The following is a 21,466-nucleotide window of genomic DNA, read 5'->3' as shown; positions in this document are numbered from 1 at the left end:
GGTCTAATTCAAAACCAGGATTCAGGAGGAACAGCAGCAGCCCACCCACCCTTCAAAGGATCCTCCCACATGATCTGAAACCACTACCAGGAGGTTCTGGGCTGTCTGGAGGCAGCTGGTAACCACTCTTGGGGTGAGGAGCAGGGTGCCAGCATGAGGGAGTTGGGTCTGGTGATCACTCAGGTCCCCACAGCGCTGTGGCCTCAAATCCAGGAGACAGCATCTGCTCCTCATGGCTGGCGGGCTTCTGCAAGGACAGAGCAGGCTGTACTCTGGAAGAGAAAGCACTATTCCATTGACAGTGACTTGAAAAGGGAGGAGAGACATTCTTTAAGGTGAGACAGGGAATTCAAGAGGAGAAAAATAATAAAGGAACATAATTATAAACTTATTTTAGTCACATTAAATTTTAGAATTCATTAGGAGACAAAACTAAAATTTCACAGAAGCTATCTGAATGTCTCAGATATACATGGAGGAAGATCTGCGTAGCAATGATAGTTTAAATCATTATATTACCAACCAAGAGAGCAGAGTAGGAGAACAATATGAGACCAAAACCTAATTTGGGGAAATAAAGATAAATGGCAGTAAAGACACAGTGAAAGTTGCTTAATCTTGTCTGACTCTGCAACCCCATGGACTATACAGTCCATGGAATTCTCCAGGCCAGAATACTGGAGTGGGTAGCCTTTCCCTTCTCCAGGTGATTTTTTCCAACCCAGGGATTGAACCCAGATCTCCCGCATTGCAGGCAGATTCTTTATCAGCTGAGCTACCAGAGAAGCCCTAATAAAGACACAACTTGAAGGTAAAAACAGAACTAGCATCTCAACATCATAAAAGACAAAGAAGAAAAAAACAGTAATGAGTGCTCACTCAATAAACATGCCCTCTTCAAGGCGCCTACACCAATTCAGATTGATATACATTCTATGTATTTATATCTCTCTAAATATTTTCATAAAATGCATCTGTATCTATTTATATGTGATCAATCAGTTTATACATTTGTATCTTATGGTTTCAAGTTAGCACTTCAAGCAGAAACCTCATATAGTTAAATTACTTCTATTTTTAACTGAACTGTGGGGCTTCCCTGGTATCTCAGCTGATAAAGACTCTGCCTGTTATGCAGGAGACCCTGGTTCAATTCATGAGTCAAGAAGATCCACTGGAGAAGGGATAGGCTACCCACCCCAGTATTCTTGGACTTCCCTGGTGGCTCAGCTGGTAAAGAATCAGGCTGCAATGTGGGAGACCTGGGTATGATACCTGGGTTGGGGAGATTCCCTGGGGAAGGGGGTTGCTACCCACTCCAGTATTCTGGCCTGGAGAATTCCATGGACGATATAGTCCATGGGGTCGCAAAGAGTTGGACACAACTGAGCAACTTTCACTTTCACTGAGCAGTAAAGTGTTATACTTTACCTTATGTTGTATCTTATGTTATACACAGAGCAGTTAGCTTATGTTTAAGAACATATACTTCAAACAGAAGGATAAATAGGGAACATATTGACACAAACAGAAACTCAGAACAGCTGAAGAAATCAGATTACTTCTACCACTTCAACCATACATTTTAATACAAATAACTAAATGCTAAGAAATAACTTGGAAGAAAAGTTATGACCAACCTAGACAGCATATTAAAAAGCAGAGACATTACTTTGTCAACAAAGTTCTGTCTAGTCAAGGCTATGGTTTTTCCAGTAGTCATGTACGGATGTGAGAGTTGGACTATAGAGAAAGCTGAGCGCCAGAGAATTGATGCTTTTGAACTGTGGTGTTGGAGAAGACTCTTGAAAGTCCCTTGGACAGCAAGGAGATCCAACCAGTCCATCCTAAAGGAAATCAGTCCTGAATGTGCATTGGAAGGACTGATGCTGAAACTCCAATACTTTGGCTACATGATGCGAAGAGTTGACTCATTTGAAAAGACCCTGATGATGGGAAAGATTGAAGGCAAGAGGAGAAGGGGACGACAGAGGATGAGATGGCTGGATGGCATCACTGTCTCAATGGACATGAGTCTGAGTAGACTCCGGGAGTTGGTGATGGACAGGGAGGCCTGGCGTGCTGCAAGTCGCAGAGTTGGACATGTCTGACTGACTGAAGTGAACTGAACTGAAGAAATACTGTCTCATTTTTCTTAAATGTTTTTCTATTTTCTGCTTAATTTTGAACATTTTCTTCCCCTGATTAATTCTGCATATTTAAATCCCTCTTAAATTTAAGTACTCATGCTACACAGTTGTCCTTCTCAAGAAAAAAATAGTTTTACTTAATTTATTGAGAAACAATATTAAAGAACAAAATCCACATATTGACCGATTTTCAAGATCATTATTTGACTCCTTTCCTTTTGGAAATACTCTGTAATTAAGAAGAAAGTAATTTCCAATTTTAAAATAATTCTAATAAGTGTGAAATCAACAGAGAATGTCTTTCAAATTCACAATACGTGGTCAGTTTAGGTTTCAAAGTTTCCTGCTGAAGGATTTTTTGCATTTGTCTATTAGAATCCTTAAAGTTTCAAGGAAATACTCATTTGCCAGAAGAAAGAAATTCATAAGATGATCAAAATGATCCAAGAATGAAATACAGCTACTGCCTCCCAAACCCAGATACCTGCTGAAAGTCCAGCAAAGAAAGAACATAAGCACACCAGTAAAACAGGAAATGAGACAAATAGCAAGTTGAGAGACAAAAAGTAAGGTATATTGGAAACATACTTTCATAATTTATACAACAGTAATTATTATGATCAAATGAAGAAAAACACTAAAGCAAAAGAAAGTTTAACAGACGTATTTGAAAAAAAAAAAAATCCCTACTGCATGAGACTCTGACCTTCTTTTAAAGTTCTAGCTCTGATCTCCATGACAAGGGAAGAATGCCAACTATGTTTTTAAGCAACATTTCTGTATTAAGTTGTTTCTGGATTGAGAGGAACATTAATGTCTGATAAGATTAGACATAAATTAGAGCTCAGGGTAGTTGGTGACTCTTCCGACTTCGGGGACTTTGGAAGTTGTACCTATAGATTTGTTACAAGAGACATTGGTTCCTGTGCAGCAGAGAATTCTGCCAGAGTCCCCATTTCCAAATTACAGAGATCTTGTCTCCTTATACACAAGCTATCATCTAGGCAGAGGTTCTCAATGGGTATAATTTATACCCCTTTGGGTACAATTTTGCCCATCGCAAGCATATCTGATGTGTATAATTTTGATTATACCTGGTATCATTAAGCATACCTGATGGTACAGAAGACATCTGGCAAGGTCTAGATATACATTTTATTGTCATGATATGAGGGAGGGGTGTGCTACTGTTCCAAAAGATTAGAGGCCAGGGAAGCCTCCAAGCATCCTAAAATTAACAAGATCTATTCATTAGATGCCAGGAGCATCCCTCTTCTAATTATGACAATCAAAATGTGTTGACAATTTTCAAGTGTCCCCAGAAGTGGGACAGATGGACATGCTGGCAAGCTGTGGTTCCTGTCTTATATCGGCAAAAGAGTATTTAAGTCCATATGTGTCTATAGTAACCCCATGAGTTGAGTTTGAATGTAGTTGAAACTAAGAAGACCCTCTGGTAGGTTATACAATAGAACAGTTCACTACTAGGTTAAAAGTTATTCACATAATATAATATAACCCCCATTAATATAATATATGCAAAACTCTTTGGCTGGTGTTAAATATTAAAATATGATATTGACTGAAACAATTGATAATACCTAAAGAAAAAATTGCTAGCACATAAGCTAAAATTCTGTATGAGCAATGTTAGTAAGTGGATTAAATATTGGTAAATGCATCTCTCTTGCTGAAGTCATAGGAAATCATGTCTTCCTGTGACAATATCAGCCTTTGATTTCTCATTTCCTGATTGGTTCCATGCACTGACTGAAGTGCCTTTCTATCATCCAATTTCTTATATTGTTACCTAACTTCTAAGGTGCTTATGCTGTTTTTCCTAACCAGAAACTCATGTCTTTTGCATACTTTATATTTTCCTCTGCACGAAATGTTTCATAGCAGGTATATTTATAAAATAAACTGATCAAGTCACAAGCATGTTCATGGAATATATTATTGTAAAACTCTGTGTGTGATTTATTTATTATTATTATCTTTTTATTTTCATGGGAGAAAAGCATACTAGAAAATGCCTCAATTTTATATTTGGGAGGAATACATTTATTTTTGGATGAGGGAATAAACCCTTTTTTAACTAAAAATAAACTTAAACCCTTTTTTAACTAAAAATAAACTTAAAAAGGCACAGGATTTTTGTAGTTACACACATATATTTACAAACATGTTTATGTTTACTTCTCTTAGAGGATGTATTTTTATAAAGTGAGGAAGGGAGAAGGATAGGAAAATACCCCAGGGAGAGAGGCAATGTAAACCTTCATTCAAACAACATTTAATCACATATATGAAGGCTTTCAAGAGAGAAAACCATCTTTTCAGTATTATGGAAATTCTACAATCATCTATTTGAATTCGTATCTGCATAACAGGGGTGGGCAGAAGTACTTAACTGACAACAGCAGTCAACAAATACTTGTCTGAGTTAAGTTGTCAATACTTTTAATTATACTGTTAAAACTGGCTGGTTCCTATCTCACTTCTTTGCATAGATGCTGAAAATAAAACTTTTAATGAAAGTTTTTTTTTTCTCCTAAATATTAAACTATGGCTGTATTCTACATTAAGATGGAAGCAGAGACGGCACGAGGAAAAAAAAAATATGTGCTTATTTTCTTTACAAGATCCATATACTTGAGGAACTGATCATCTTTCCAAGTGATCTGTGCTCCACAGTTCAGTGAAGACATCTTGTCAGTGTTCTGCACTGAGAAGCTCTTTAGAATTGGGAGGTTAAAGAATCCATCTGCAAATGCGGGAGACCTGGGTTGGGAAGATCCTCTCGAGAAGGGAAGGGCTACCCACTCCAGTATTCTGGCCTAGAGAATTCCATGGACAGAGAAGCCTGGAAGGGTACAGTCCATGGGGACTCAAAGAGTGGGACATGACTGAGCAACTTTCACTTTCACTTTTCACTTTAGAATGAGAATTTCCATTGTCTTTGACAATTTCCTTAGATTAAATACCCTATTGCCATCTCTGAAAGAGTGAGAACCAGGAAGCAAGAAGATAACCCAGGATGGCAGGAGCAGTTCAGTTCAGTTCAGTTGCTCAGTCTTGTCCAACTCTTTGTGACACCATGGACTGTAGCATGCCAGGCTTCCCTGAACATCACCAACACCTGGAGTTTACTCAAACTCATGTCCATTGAGTTGGTGATGCCATCCAACCATCTCATCCTCTGTCGTCCCCTTCTCCTCCCACCTTCTATCTTTCCCAGCATTAGGGTCTTTTCAAATGAGTCAGCTCTTCACATCAGGTGGCCAAAGAATTGGAGTTTCAGCTTCAGCATCAGTCCTTCCAATGAACATTCAGGACTGATCACCTTCAGGATGGACTGGTTGGATCTCTTTGCAGTCCAAGGGACTCTCAAGAATCTTCTCCAGCACCACAGTTCAAAAGCATCAATTCTTTGGCACTCAGCTTTCTTTATAGTCCAACTCACATCCATACATGACTACTGGAAAAACCATAGCTTTGACTAGATGAACCTTTGTTGACAAAGTAATGTCTCTGCTTTTTAATATGCTGTCAAGGTTGGTCATAGCTTTTCTTCCAAGGAGCAAGTGTCTTTTAATTTCATGGCTGCAGTTACCATCTGCAGTGATTTTGGAGCCTCACCAAAAATAAAGTCTGCCACTGTTTCCACTGTTTCTCCATCTATTTGCCCTGAAGTGATGGGATCAGATGCCATGATCTTAGTTCAGCTAAAGTAAATTCATCATAAAGACTCTGCAAAATATCATGTCCACTTGGGACATTCAATTTTCAAATATTTAGGAGGAACATAAAAATAAAATCTTTAAACAAATCTTTTTTTTTTTTTTTCAAGGCAGCTCCATTATAATTTCTCATTAAAATTCTGGGAAATGAGGTGAAGTATACTTATATGACATATTGACATGGGAAAAAAATTAGAGTTTATTTTATACAGTTTAAATTGTATACTATCATATAAGGCTATAGTTTCTTCTTTTTAAAGACAAGATCTTAACTACTTGGGGATGCGGAAGCTAAGATGGGAGAAAATAGCACAAATATTAATGTTCTCGAGATATTAACACTGCCTCAAGGTTTCATTGATTAATGCTTTTAATAACTTCTGCAAACATCAGAAGAACAAATATGGCCACTTAATTCAAATAAAGGAACCATGTGTAATAAATACTGAGTTCCATTTAATAATCATTCATGTTAAAATATGAACAGTGAATGCTTAAAATATTATTATCTTGGTAAATGTAAATATTCTCCCCAATCTATATTCACTTGAGAAGATAAAATTTTACATTTCTTATTACTAAAGTTTTAACTTTAACCTTATGTCAAGTACAGAGATCCTAGAAATGGATCAGTTAATCAAGAATCTATCAATTTTACAGCTGCTCTCATGCTAGAAATGTAACAGCTGCTTTGGCCCACAAAGACCTTAAGTTATAGTAGGAATGGATCAAAGGGTCTTTAGAGAAGGAAACAGGAAACAGTAAGGTAGAAGAGGAATAATTTGCACTAAGAAAATGGATAGTTTACATTAAAACATTTCAGAACTGGTACATTAAAATGATAATCATCATTTCTATTTTGTGCTGCCTGGTGAGCAATATTCTAGGAGCTTTGCAAAGTTATTCCAAATAAATGTTAATTGAAAATGGAAAACATTTTTCTTTTCTTGGAAATAGAAAACTGAAGCTCAAGATATTAAGATATTGGCCATGGGCCATATACATATAATGTTAAATTCATTAAACAAGGAGGCCATTAGACTGAGGTGTAAGCAAACCAAAATCAAAGCCTATGAAAGGATCAAGGTTACAAAACTGAAATCTAAAGATGACCAATCACAAACAGACAACCAGGCTTGAAACTTTGAAAGTAAAAGTGACTCAGTTGTGTCTAACTCTTTGCAACCCCCATGGACTATACAGTCCGTGGAATTCTCTAGCCAGAATAATGGAGTGGGTAGCCTTTCCCTTCTCAGATCTTCCCAACCGAGGAATTGAATGGGGGTCTCCTGCATTTTGGGTGGATTCTTAACCAACTCAGCTATCAGGGAGGCTTTAAACTGTAGCCAGTCAATATCTTGCTTATTTGTTTTTACATTTTCTATACGTGTTGCCACAAGCTCCTGTCTATGGAGCACTCCTAATCGCTTCCAGTTTGGTGCTGGTGGATCAGAATCAATTTCTGCTCTAATATGAGTTTAAGAGCTTGCTTAAAATTTTCAACATGCCTCAGTTTACCTTTTAATAACATGAGTGTGGGTGTGTGTGTGCTTAGTCATGTCTGACTCTACAGTCTATGGACTGTACCAGGCATTGTAAGGGATAAAAGCTATGATAGTGTGGGTCAAAGAAAATTCTTTAAATGAATACTCTCTTTAAACTTATCATTCATACAGGGGCAGTGGTTGTACACTCTTTTGCTGTCATTACCTAAAATGTAGAGAAAATAAACTTGAACTTACCATTTCTGTATCTAATATACTCTTTTGAATAACCTTGAGGGTTTGTCTTCAACTTTTGAGTATAAATTTATTTTATGAGAGTAAACTAAGTCTTTCAGAATCAAGTCATACTGTTGAAAGAAATAAATCCATAAGAAGGGCTTTTTGTGTTGTTCAAACTCATTCTCTATGCAATAGTACAGAGGGTTTTGATGAAGTCAACAGTGAAACGGCTAGATAGCATCACTGACTCAATGGACGTGAATCTGAGTAAACTCCGAGACATAGTGAAGGGCAAAGGAGCATGGCGTGCTGCAGTCCATGTCAGTCCGTGCAGTCCATGCTGCAGTTCGCAAAGAGTCAGACACAACTTAGTGACTGAACAGCAACAACAGTGAAATAATAGCCAATGATTTTGAAAGAAGTATATCTTCTAATGTTATTGTTGTTGCCATCTAATATGCATGTTCCAAATGCAGTTTTACTTTGAAGTTCTAACAAGGAGGGCCCTTCTCAGTAACTAATGGGCTTACTAAAGGGGGAGGACTGAGGCAGGACTTAAATGGTTAAAGAGTTGAAGAACTGGTGGGAAGAGGAGAATGGGGGTATAGAAGTCTATGATAGAGGCATCATTGAATTACCATGTCTATGAGGCTGAGAAGAGATGGGATGGGATGAATTAATATGAAAAATAAGAATACATCTGAACAAGTAGAGCATTCCAGGTTATGTTAGAAGGCTTATTTTGTTCTTTTAAGTAAAATTATTGTCCATTTACTTATAAATTCCCTTGTATAGCCTTGAACATCTCCGTGTGTGAATATGGCAAACTGCCTCCTGTTTCCTCTTTAATCAATACCTTGTCTCTCATATTATCTTTAGATCAATTTAGTCACAATAGTTTTAAAATAACCCAAAAAGAAGTTATATTTGTTCAATTCAGTTATTCTGTATATCTCAACACTGTAGAAAATTACTCAGTAATTCATCTAACAATAGTCACCATATCTGTTACATGATATTCCAATCTGTCTTTAATTTTCCTTTTAAGGTCCATGATATTCTGCTTTGGTTGAATATTCATTTGATTGAAAGAAATAAACATGCACTCTTCAATAAGCTTCTTGAGTAAAAGAGTAAGCGATAATGGCTTTAATCTATGGTTCACTTCTCTTCATACAATTTCTGGTCTTGCTTTGGAAATAGTTGAGGAACAAGGGTCTTTCAATAGCTCTGATTGTTTCCTTTCATAGTTTTCCTTCATTTGGAAAATAGAAATTGTAAGTAAAGGGAGCATGGAATCTCATTTGAAGATAGCTGAAAGTACACACGAAAACTCCAAAACTGACAAGTGTTAAAATGTATTAAGTAACTATCTTTCAGTCGAGTTCAGTTCAGTCGCAAAGAGTCGGACCGACTGAGCGACTGAACTGAACTGAACTGAAGGATAGTTACTTAATGCATTTTAACACTTGTCAGTTTTGGAGTTTTCGTGTGTACTTTATATCTTATAAAAGAAATATCTTTAATTGTAGGTGCCTACAGATAATAAAGCTTTGGTTAAAACTGACATCCAATGTAGTATATATGTTCTTCAGCTGATTTTCCAGAAAATATATCTCAAAATATATTGAAATATATTTCTTCACTAAAAGATTTCTTACTTCACTGAAAGATTTTACCAGTGTTTGAGATTAAACCATTTAAAGTTTGGCTTTTATTAAAAATAAAATTCTATAGTTTATGAAATCAAAATCACAGTATACTATATATATATACATATATATATATTCACTTCAAAGAGCAATAATTTCTTTTAGAGGACCATAGGCATAACTGGACTTCTTCATTTAATATAAATATTTGAATATATTCTTCCAATGACATTTTCACTTAATTACTATTTAAATGATCATTATTTTACTGGATAAATGTAAAAATCACTTTAACTACAGCTACTATGTTTAGGAAAGTGTTCTACTTTTGTTCAATAGGCTCATGCATATTATAACTTTTAAATAATGAACCGATTAACCTATGCAACATTTTTATTTTCAATGATCTATTCTAATACTGCTTCAAATAAATATAAGCAAGTTAAAAGAATTATTACATATTTTCAAAAAATGTGAATGAAATTAAATAGTGGCTGAATATTTAAAGGTCTGTTATTAAAAACTGTACAATATTTGCTGCAATTTCATCTAGCATTTTTAAAAATTTAGATGAATTTTATCCACTATTTTTCAAGGCCTTATATTTGAAACTTCTCATTCCAGTCTATATCATTTGTCCTAACTTGCTATTGTAGAAATTAAAAATATTATAAAATAAGCCTCAGCTTTCAGGAATGAGCACTGTGCACAAAAATTTAATAATTTAAACCATTTCATTATGGTGATTAAGCTACTCTTAATAGGACATAGAAGGGTGTAAAATACCTCTAGGCTTCTGTCACTTGCTAAATCACTATCCACACATTTTAAGAAGAAGCAAATTAACTGGGGATAGTAAATAATTTAAAAAGTTTTAATAAAATGACTACTGTATAATTTTAACACATTGGCTAAGAACAAATCTCACTTGAAGATTTAGAACATTAAGCTAAGTGGACTGTTTCATTTTTTATGCAATATGAAAACAATTATATTATTTATACTTAGGCCTTACTACCTCTGCTCATCAATTACTAATACAACTACTTCTTTTGATTGGTTATTGTTTAATTGGACACAACTAAAACTTAACAAGGGGAAATATGCTTTAGAGACACATTTTTGTGTGTTTTTTAATCTATTATGACCATCTATTTTTCATTCTTTCATGTTTCAAAAATGATACAATTATATATAAATATGTTTTTATATATATATATTTTGTGTGTATATATATACATATTGTGTGTGTGCAAAATGGACTGTCCCAGAATTTGTCAGTGTAATATATTTTAGGAAAGGAGATCTTAATAAACTAAAGTGTAGCACTCACATACTGAAAAATGTGTTAGGTACAAGTTAGAGTATTTGACATCTCCTCCCTTCATACACTTGAACATTTTCAGCTGTCAAACTGTTATGTGGCTAGTCCTCAGATATTCCTGAACCCTAAATAATAAAGAACAAATTATACAAGAAGCAAGATATATATATATATACAAATATATTCCATATATATATACATTCCATTTGTTATATTTACTCAATGCATTTGCTGACTAGCTATAATATAAAATATATTATGCTGAGAATACAAAATGCATAAACCATAGCTTTATATATCAAATGGATATATGATATATAAAGTATATGAAATGACTTATTTTATATTCTATATGAATTATTTGCATATGTGGCACAGCTATCCAAATTAAGCACAAATACCATATTATTTTCATTCTTTTAAGAAATCATCATAAAAGTTAAATTGTTTATCATTTAAAAATATTATCAAGATTTCTGCATGGCTAGTTTTACAGGAATAAGCCTTAAGTACTTAAGGCTTCTGGAGTTGTTACCAGTTATTTGTACCTGGCAGATGCTCAGACACATAACCAGATTCTTCAAAAGAGTTGGGAATACATGAAAGAGAGCTTTTTGAAAGACATTAGGGCATTCTCACCAGCAACTGGCCAAGCTGCTGGCACCCAGCCGTGTTTCCTTGTAGGCTGGGGAACTTGCCTCTGAGAGGAAGTGTTGTTAGATTATACCTTCTGCTCTGCAGAGTCACCTTGGGATGCAGATCTTTTCCTGTGCATTAAATGAATTTGGCTTTGCCTATGTCTACTGATGTCTTTTAGTCAATTACATCCTTGTGACACTAGAAACAACTGTGCCAATTCATCTGATATTAACAGGATTGAATTTTAAGATCTGGTGCTGAACTTATTATATCTGAAATCTATTAGGAAGCAAAAACAGGGGAAGTTAGGTCACCAAACGAATCCTAGAGGTTAGTATATTCTATGGAGATTAAAGATCCTGGCTCTTGAAACTTTAATTCAAAATTCCCTAGAGCCAATGGGTTCCACAGCTTTTATTTGTGTCACAGCTTCCACAGAGAGGTGTGAGCAGAGTGAAAACAAATTGCCCAATAGCTTTAGGAACACTGAAACTTCCTGCATAGCTCTAGAGGAAAAACATATTCCTGTGATTACCAAAAAGAATAAAGTACTTCAAACTGTATCCATGTCCTGATTACCTGAGGGTGTCTCTTATTTATTGGAGAATTGAGGAGAGGTTTCTTTAAAATTTTGTTTTTCTTTCTGAAATTTGTTTTCACATGAACCTCCTACCCTATGAGCTTATTCTCATGAGTATAAAGGCCAGTGAGAAAAAAAAAAGGTAACATTCAACTGTGGAATGGAACTTACCATTTAAGAGCTGCATTCTTTACAGATAAAACTAGTAAGATACTTGACAAGTATAAGTTTGCTTATCTATAGGACAAACAGCACTTTGAAAGCTGAGTTTCTAAAGTATAGGGACAAGAAAGGGTTAAACAGCAGCCAGAACCTTGCTCCTCCCATTACTCACACTCACACTCCGCACACATAAACATGCGTGTTATCTGTTGCAAACATAATCCTTCCATATTTCAATTATCTTTCCAAATTTAAAGTAAGATAATTCAATCTGCCAACATCTTTAAGACTAATACAAAAATAGACATTTTGGACTGATTTCTATTTTCCATTTTCTGCATTAGGAAAGAACCACAAAAGAAAAGAACATCGTTGCTTATTGAAGTGTATAGTTGCTTCCACTTCATTCTTTTTCTTAAAGATTTTGCCACCATGTAAATAACAAATAATACCTCAACTAAAATTTACAGCAACATTCCTGAAGTTTGAACAGATTGTACTTAGCTTGCTTCTTCTCTTCAGTATAACCCATACCACCTGCTATCCAAAATACCAGGCATCATTCTCTAATAACCCAACACCAGTGGCATTGTTAAACTTCTTAATTTCATGAGTCTAGGCATTTTTACACTAAAAGCAAATACAAAGCACACTATGTCTGCATTTTTTGTTAGCCCTTTCAATGAAAATAGTTAAAAATCCATCATATTCAGCTCTCAGAGTTAAATAATTATCTGTTAGGAAAGTAAAGCAAAAAATCAGCACATAATATCTGCCTGAATTATCTCAATGTTACTACAATTATGTAATCTACTCTTACAATTTCAGATAGCAAACAGCATTGCAATGATTCGGTCTCCACAATTTAAGCAAAGGACACCCTCAGATAGGTGAATAATTTGGGCAAAGGACAGGCAATTGCTGAAGCAGAAACATAAACAGTGAAAACAAAGGAGTATTATAATCTGAATTAGCAATTACTTCCAATTTCCATTTTGCTTCATTGCACACAGCCAGTTTTTAACCATTAGGCTTGTTGATTCTTTGGCCTTAACCAATGACATAACACCATCATAATCATCACACACATACTAATACGATTCTTTTCCATTAGCGTGTATTAGCTCAAGTAATAGGCAGACTTAGGGAAATTATAGTTTAAATTGGGTAGCAATAATGTAGAAATATTGGTTCCTAATCCATCTCCAAAAATTATCTAATTTTCTTCCCTTGTCCTCCCAATAGAAATACATAGAGAAAAATGTACTTACACTGCACGATGAGCTGCACCAAGGCTTCTCTTGGTTTCACGTTAAATCCATTATACTGGCTGGTCTGACATCGGTACATTCCTGACATTTCCCTAGATACATTCACAATTCTCAGAGTTCCATCATAACTCTCCATTTGCATATTCCCATCAGGCATTGCGACTTCTTTATCCGCTCTAGACCAAAGGATGATGGGTTTAGGTTTTCCAGTTACTTGACACTGCAGTTCTATTGTGTCTCCTTCTCTGGTGACCAAAGGTGATTTTTCCTGTGGAACAGTCAGATTGGGTGGAACTTGAAATGGGAAAAAGAAAATTTTTCAAGGTTAGTATATACTGGTAAAGCATATTCAAACACAGAAAATCATAAGGAAACAATTTCTGCTGGTTGAAGAAGTGTGACAATTCAGATGACAAAAATTACAGAGACCTTGGGAATAAGTGGCACATACCCTCATTTAAGTAATTCTAAACCGTTTTCACGTTCTCAAATGAGGACTTCAAACATTAGCAAGATAAATAAGCGTTAAACTGGAATGCGAATGATCAACACAAGAACAATCTACTCCATAATTTGTCATTATCAACCATTAACTGGGTCTTTAACATCTGCATTTCACAGAAGAGTGATCCTACTTGCTAAGGTAAAATTAAGTTTTTCAGTCTTCTGTAGGCCATTATCTCTTACCCAAAGATGCTATAAGAAGGGGATAAGAGATATTATAGACTTAGTAGGTACAATAAATGCAATAGGAAGGGGAAAAAGAAGAACCTTTGATATAAAATCCAAAGTTCTGAAAACTGATTTTGAAACTGACCAAACTGCTAAGATTTAGGATTTGTTCTTCCCCCTGAGAAAATGAAATGGAACAATGTATTACAATGCCACACTCTGACAACTGAACGTATTAATATTTTTGATTGTTAATATTTTTTGACATTTGAATTTCATATGATTTGCCTTGAACACATTTTGAGATCATTGTAAATAGGTTGTTACAACATTGCCACTATTTCTATAAAATGTATTTCAAGTGAGTTTTGAAAAATATATTTCAATAATTTAAGAATGTACTTTTCTCAAGTAAAGCTAATTTCTGATGTTACCGAAGATATTCATGAGATGGCTCAGATGGTAAAGCGTCTGTCTACAATGCGGGAGACCCCGGTTCAATCCCTGGGTTGGGTAGATCACCTGGAGAAAGAAATGGCAATCCACTCCAGTACTATCGCCTGGAAAATCCCATGGACAGAGGAGTCTGGTAGCCTACAGCCCACGGGGTTGCAAAGAGTCAGACACAACTGAGCGACTTCACTTTCACTTTTAGGTTGATTTTAAAAAATTGTGTATTATTATTTATTTTGGCTGCGCTGGGTCTTTTTTTGTGTCGCGGTGGCTTCTTGAGCTGTGGCGCGTGGCTCACTGGTTGTGGTGTCCAGGCTTATAGTTGCAGTATGTGGGATCTTAGTTCCGCCCAGGGATCCAACCCAGGTCCCCTGTACTGGGAGTGCAGATTCTTAGCCACTAGACCATCAGGAAGTACTAGATTGATTTTACAGTAAGTTAACTTTACCACACTTGAAAACATGAACTAATAAAAGGGAAGTATTATTCAATGAGTTTTTTTGTTTTTTTTTTTAAGGTATCTTCTGTTCCACTGGAAGACTTTTACTTCTCATACAAATGTATATGAATTCAAAAGTATTTATACAATAGAGGATCTGTAAGAAAAGCATGGGCTAAATTAGAATGGCAGAATAAGAATAACCAGAAACATACACATAATTCTATCCCTGTGAAAATGTCATGCATTTTCCCCTTTGGAGGTAATACTGCATATAAATAAAAAGGCAAAAATTTTATTTGCCCTTCTAGCATTACTGTGCTCCAGTGCCCAGGAACAAAAACAAACATATTTAACCTTTAATATATTTTTCTACTAATGTTGAACTGTTTTTCTTTTATACATAGAAAACAAAATTTACAAAGTGATATCAGAATGAATTATCTTGCTGTTTAAATATCTTCATGTCTACTTTTCCATTTAATTCCTTCATTTACTTCTAGTTTAAAAAACTATTTAACCATGCACAGCATCTTAGAAATTAGAAAACATGAAACGTTTACCACTATCTTCTTGAAATATATATACATTCTAGGAAATGGCATAAACAAAAACATGTTTAAATATGGCTGCATTAAAAAAAAACCTATATGATTAAATCGTTTACTCTTGTAAATATAAACAACTAAATAATGTAGCTAAATAATTTGTTCTTTTTGTAGTGAATCACCAGAGAATGATACAATACTAAACAAGCATCACCTTGTAACAACAGGATCAAAGAAAAGCTGAAATATTTATTCACCCTCCATGAGAAAGGATACAGAATAACAGCAATAACCTCAACATTTAACATTAATTATGCTCCTATTGTGTACCTGGCATAGTTAGGAATTTTACATTTTCATGAATTCTCATGACCATCCTTGAATCAAATGTTTAATATTAAAATTTAACAAATGAGAAAACTGAGAATAAGAGAAGATAAATACTTTGATTTGAGCAGAATTAAAAGTGAGGCAAATTGATAGCAGGTGGCTGATGTAGAGATATGAACCCTGAAGCAGGCTTTAGCAAGCAAACTATGGTGTTTCAAAGGAATAACGAGTTAGCACTGGACTCCTCTCCTTTTGCTTATAATTACTTTATTCCTATGGACAAACTGGAACAGTTTTCCTTGCCTGTCTCTTGGTTGGAATCTCAGGGACAATAAAAGAGTCTAGGTAGAAATGTGATGGAGTATGTAACACATATGTTGCAAATTACCTTATCTTTCTATGTTGTATCTTATATATCTGCCTTAAATATCTATATATAACAATACTAGAATAATTCCCATATATGGCAAAATAAATATCCAAATTATTTTACATTTGTACAAAATAAATGAAAATAAATTATACATTAAAAGATTATTTAACGGAGTGTTATTTAAAATCGAAAAATTTCACCTCTTACAAAAACAAGTCACACGACTTTGGCCAAGCTTAAACACTCTGAGTATGAATTTCTTCATTTTTGAAAATAAGAATTTATATTTAACCAACTCCAAGGGTATTAATGTTCTGATTATAGGAACAAACAGCAAAACATTAAAGATAGGAGAGGGCTAATAAAAGTATCCATTTTCTGATTTAAGAAGATGAATATTCAAAGATCTTATTACATTAGGCCAGTCTAACAAAAAGAGATCCTTGGCTAGCTATATTCTTTTTAAGTTTATCATGCTAAATAGTTAAAAAAAAAAAAACAAAAAAAAACCTCCCTTGTAAATGTAATCATTTGTTAGATAAACTTTTCTCCTTTTGTAATAAAAATTATAGAAATGTAAACCTCAGTTTTAATCTAGGTAAGTTACAAATTTATTTTTAATATATTTGCTCGTTTTAAAATAAATACCAAAGTCCAGTTAAAATACAGCTTATTTTTCACCCTTTCCATGATGTTTTTGAAATTTTTATTTCAGAGTTAACCCTTTCTTTGCAACCTTCTTGGCTAAGAAGGTCCTAAAATGTTAAGTTTTTATAGGCTTCCCTCTTTCCACATTATATTTTCCATTTTCTAGAATGCTCTAAATTATCATTATTATTATATTTGTTTCTGTTAGGAGATTTTATTTGTTCTCATGAATATCTCTCTGTTTTGTAGGGTTATAATAAGAATTATAACTTTACCTCAAGATTCTTTCAGTCTGTAATTGCAGCCTACTATGATTTTCCAAAATTCTTGCAAGTCCTTAAACCTTAACCTTAAGCACTATTTATTTCTTGACTTAGTTGATAGCTAATTATGAGGACACTTGATCTGCTAATTAAAAACCATAGACTTTTCTTTGTTTCAGCATTTATTCTAACTCATCACTTCCAATCAGCTGCTTTGGTTTGTCTATCAAATATCTCTCTTATATCTCCCCATTTCTTTTCATGGCTATAGGAAGATTTCTTAGTAAAGTCATCATTATTTCTTCTTGTGACAATGTCCTAAGTGGTCTTTCTGTCACCAGTCTAATTCTTCCTGTCCTCCTGCTTCCCTGTCATAAGATTTATCATCAGAAATGCAATTATATTTCTGTCACTATGAAAATTTCAATCCTCAATGAGAGTGCTCATCCTAATACTGCTTTAATTAAAAAAGATAAACTGAAATCAGACTGACAGATTTTATTACAAAAAATCATGATATAGTCACATAATAAATTATGATGCAGCATTTTTAAGTGATGATATAATTAACCCACACTTATTGATAAAGATATTTATATTGTTAAGCAAGAAAAGCATTCTTGTGAATAGTATGGCCAGCTATAACCACTATTAATAAGTGAGTAAAAGATGTTACTGAACCATATCATATTTTTATATAGAAAAGACACATGCCAATGAATGTCAGCAAAGAGCTTCTTAGAGGGGAGACTATACATGATTCACCTTTATATTTGCAGAATCCCCCACTCTCTTTTGCAGTCTCTGAGTTAATAGGAAGTCAGTAAAAATGTTTATACCAAATGTACAAATTAAGACAGTGAGGCAGTTGATCACTGAGTTAGAGAGGAAAATAAGACTTACATGGGGGAAAATGTAGAGGAAAAGAAAGCCTAGAAGGAACTATGCTGAAACACTAACAGTAGCTCTCTCTGAATATGGAATTATTGGTAAATTTTAGTTTTGGTATATTTTTCTTCATCTTTCACTCTTCTATAATATGTGCTATATGATTCCTTGATGGCTCAGACGGTTAAGCATCTGTCTACAATGTGGGAGACCCAGGTTCGATCCCTGAGTGGGGAAGATCCCCTGGAGAAGGAAATGGCAATCCACTCCAGTACTATTGCCTGGAAAATTCCATGGACAGAGGAGCCTGGTAGGCTACAGTCCATGGGGTCGCAAAGAGTCGGACATGACTGAGTGACTTGACTTTACTTACTTTACTTACTTTTACTATGCATATTAGCATATTGTAGGATTCAAGAACTCAGAGAAACTTAAAATGTTAATGCAGCCTATCTTCCAAAGCTCATTTGATGAAAACTCCACTTTCCAATAACAACAAGAGTGTCAGTCCAGATACACTGGTCTGACAACACAGTCTTAGAAACACTCTTCTAGAATCACTCACTCCTACAACACTCATTTACTTACAGTCCCACTGACAGTGAACCTCAGTGCTCTCACAGTTCTCGCCTGTGTTCAGCAAGTCTGGCCCTGTCTTCTAGCACTCCTGCTTATCCCATGTGTTGAGATTCAGTTCAGAGTTACCACTTAGGTGGTAACTTTGCCTACCCCTCAGTTGAGCTGGTTGTTCGCTCTTCTTGACCACATATTGTGTGTATACCCATTTCACCTGTACTCATGGCTTCACTCTGTATTTTCTCCCATGTCTATATCCCCGACCATGCAGGTCTGTGAAGGCACAGAGTGCCATGCTCTATCTCTAAAGCCTGATGCCCTACTTTTCTGATTGGCACAAACCAGGAAGTTATGAAATAACTGAGGAAGGAAGAAGGAGAGAAAGAGCAAAAGCAGTTAAGAAGGAGAAAAGATAAAATGCCAAAACTATAACAGAAAGAAAAGTGAAAGCCGCTCAGTCGTATCCCACTCTTTGTGACCCTATGGACTATACAGTCTATGAAATTTTCCAGGCCAGAATACTGGAGTATTCTCCCTTTTCCAGAATACTTTCCCTTCTCCAGGGGATCTTCCCAATCCAGGGATCAGACCCAGGTCTCCTGCATCGCAGGTGGATTCTTTACCAGCTGACCCACCAGGGAAGCCCATAACAGAAATAAACATGATAGATAAAAATCATGAATAGTTTTTAAAAAGCAATAATGACCAAATGTAATAATTCTACAATTATTTCAATTAGCAGAATTTCCTCTAAAATATATTGTTAATATAGATTTCAAATGTAGTAGTTATTGAGATCTGGGGAGGTATGTGAGAGTTAAGGGGATCTTCCTGATGGCTCAAAAGGTAAAGAATCTGACTGCAATTCAGGAGACACTGGTTTGATCCCTGGTTTGGGAAGATTCCCTGGAGTAGGAATGGCTTCCAACTCCTGTATTCTTACCTAGAGAATTCCATGGACTGAGGAATCTGGCAGGCTACAGTCCACGGGATCTCAAAGAGAGTTAAGAGAGTCAAAAAAGGGCTCTTGCAGTTTTCCTTTTCTTTCACCTTTCATTTAAGATTTGGATAGATAAATCATAAATTAAAAACAAACAAACAACAAAAGTGCCAACAGGATATATTATTTAATTTGGTCATAATGGTTTTCATGCTTTTTCTCTAATCAACTAAGTTTTTTTAATTAAAATATTGTCTCATAACAAAAACATCAAATTAAGTAGAAATGTAAGAAATGTCTACAGCTTGGTTTATTCATATTATATTTGCTAGAAAAACGTCTCCCCTATTAAAAACACAAAGATACATACAGTCTTTGATATTATAGCCTATAATACGCTGCCCTTGCTTTGATCTTTCTTATCTAAAATGCTATTGTAGGAGATGCTATAATCAAAGAGACTTCAAAAACATGATATGGCACCAAAACTTCTCATTCCAAACATAAAAAAAATAGGCAAGTAATTTGAGCAAACTGGTTTTCTGTCAACTTTTCCATTGTATCACAGGCTGTAAACTAAAGCAAGTGTAGAAAATAACAATGCTTTCATTTCTTCATTAGGAAGGAAGGTGAGGAAATTCAATTTTAGCTTTTACTCAGAAAATGGTGGACTTATTTTCCTCACCCAAAAGAATACAGGGGAAAGTTAGTTCATCTCAATTATATGAGAAAATATCATGCTGTTAGAAACAAAAAAACCAGAATACGCTTATTGTGGGCTTATTGCTTTAAAATATATAAATCTGTATAGTGTATTTTAATAGTAAATAATTAAATAAGGTGCATTTCTTTAATATAAAAACTGTAATAAACTAATAAGTGGAATTGTATCCAGAAGGACATCCAGATTCATATTTTCAAGAATCCTAATATAAGTATGGCACTAATTAATTATATTTGAATTTTAGGGAGAAGTAATTTATAACACATATGTATGTTTTAGAGTGGAATGTATAATTCATATTTAAAACATAAATAAATAAGACCAAAATAATATATTGTTTATAAAAATGAACCTCAGAAATCAAAATTCAAGCATGCTCATGCTGACTAGGTCTATGTAAACACATGTAAAAAAGTTAAGACTCAAGTAAATAGTTAATTTGTAGATTTAACTAATCCAAATGAACCAAATTTATTGTATTTTTTTTAACCTTCAAAAACAAGTGAAGTAAAACTTTCCTGTAGACTTTATGTGAGTTTCAAGCTTAGTGATCCACTGATTGAAACTCAAAGGTTAGAAAAATCCTTAATTCAGACCTCATAGTTTTAAAGGAAAGATATTCTCTCACACTTGAGTGCTTTGTCAGTGTCTAAGTCAGCAGTGTTTTTTTTTGTTCCCCCTGCAACACATTACACATTAGCTTTGTAAGCATGTGGAGGAGAAAATGGCAACCCACTCCAGTACCCTTGCCTGGAGAATCCCATGGACAGAGGAGCCTGGTAGGCTACAGTCCATGGTGTCGGAAGGAGTCAGACACGACTGAACAACTTCACTTTCACTTTCTTGAAAGCATGAGACTTACACATGAATATAGTTGGATTTAGAGGTTTTGAAAAATCACAAAATGATTTGACATGGAGGTACAGAACTGAATAGATGGGGAAACAGTGGAAAATGTGGCTGACTTTATTTTTGGGGGCTCCAAAATCACTGCATATGGTGATTACAGCCATGAAATTAAAAGACACTTACTCCTTGGAAAGAATGTTATGACCAACCTAGACAGCATATTAAAAAGTAGAGACATTACTTTGTCAACAAAGGTATGTCTAGTCAAGGCTATGGTTTTTCCAGTAGTCATGTATGGATGTGAGAGTTGGAATATAAAGAAAGCTGAGTGCCAAAGAATTGATGCTTTTGAACTGTGGTGCTGGAGAAGACTCTAGAGAGTCCCTTCGACTGCAAGGAGATCCAACCAGTCCGTTCTAAAGGAAATCAGGCCTGGGTGTTCATTGGAAGGACTGATGTTGAAGCTGAATCTCCAATACTTTGACCACCTAATGAGAAGAGCTGACTCATCGGGCAAG

The 21,466-nt window shown here is 34.9% G+C and overlaps 1 protein-coding gene across 2 annotated transcripts in view; it reads right to left on the bottom strand.

Moving 5' to 3' along the window:
• The window catches only part of MDGA2 (MAM domain containing glycosylphosphatidylinositol anchor 2), a 919,864-nt gene that overhangs the window by 222,605 nt on the left and 675,793 nt on the right, over positions 1 to 21,466 (bottom strand). For both annotated transcript variants that reach the window (XR_015133654.1, XM_086318927.1), the window contains exon 8: positions 13,246 to 13,539. Coding sequence is in view for 1 of the 2 variants with exons in the window: in XM_086318927.1 (XP_086175053.1) it covers positions 13,246 to 13,539 (294 nt within the window). In the remaining variant the exon portion in view is untranslated. The remainder of the gene's footprint in view (positions 1 to 13,245; positions 13,540 to 21,466) is intronic.

This window comes from Bos grunniens, chromosome 10 (genome assembly GCF_055505025.1).
Source record: "Bos grunniens cultivar Pamir isolate PY7600 chromosome 10, Bosgru_T2T1.0, whole genome shotgun sequence".
Lineage (NCBI taxonomy): Eukaryota > Metazoa > Chordata > Mammalia > Artiodactyla > Bovidae > Bos > Bos grunniens.
Note: the sequence above shows the minus strand (reverse complement) of the source record. Positions and strands in the feature narration are given on the sequence as shown.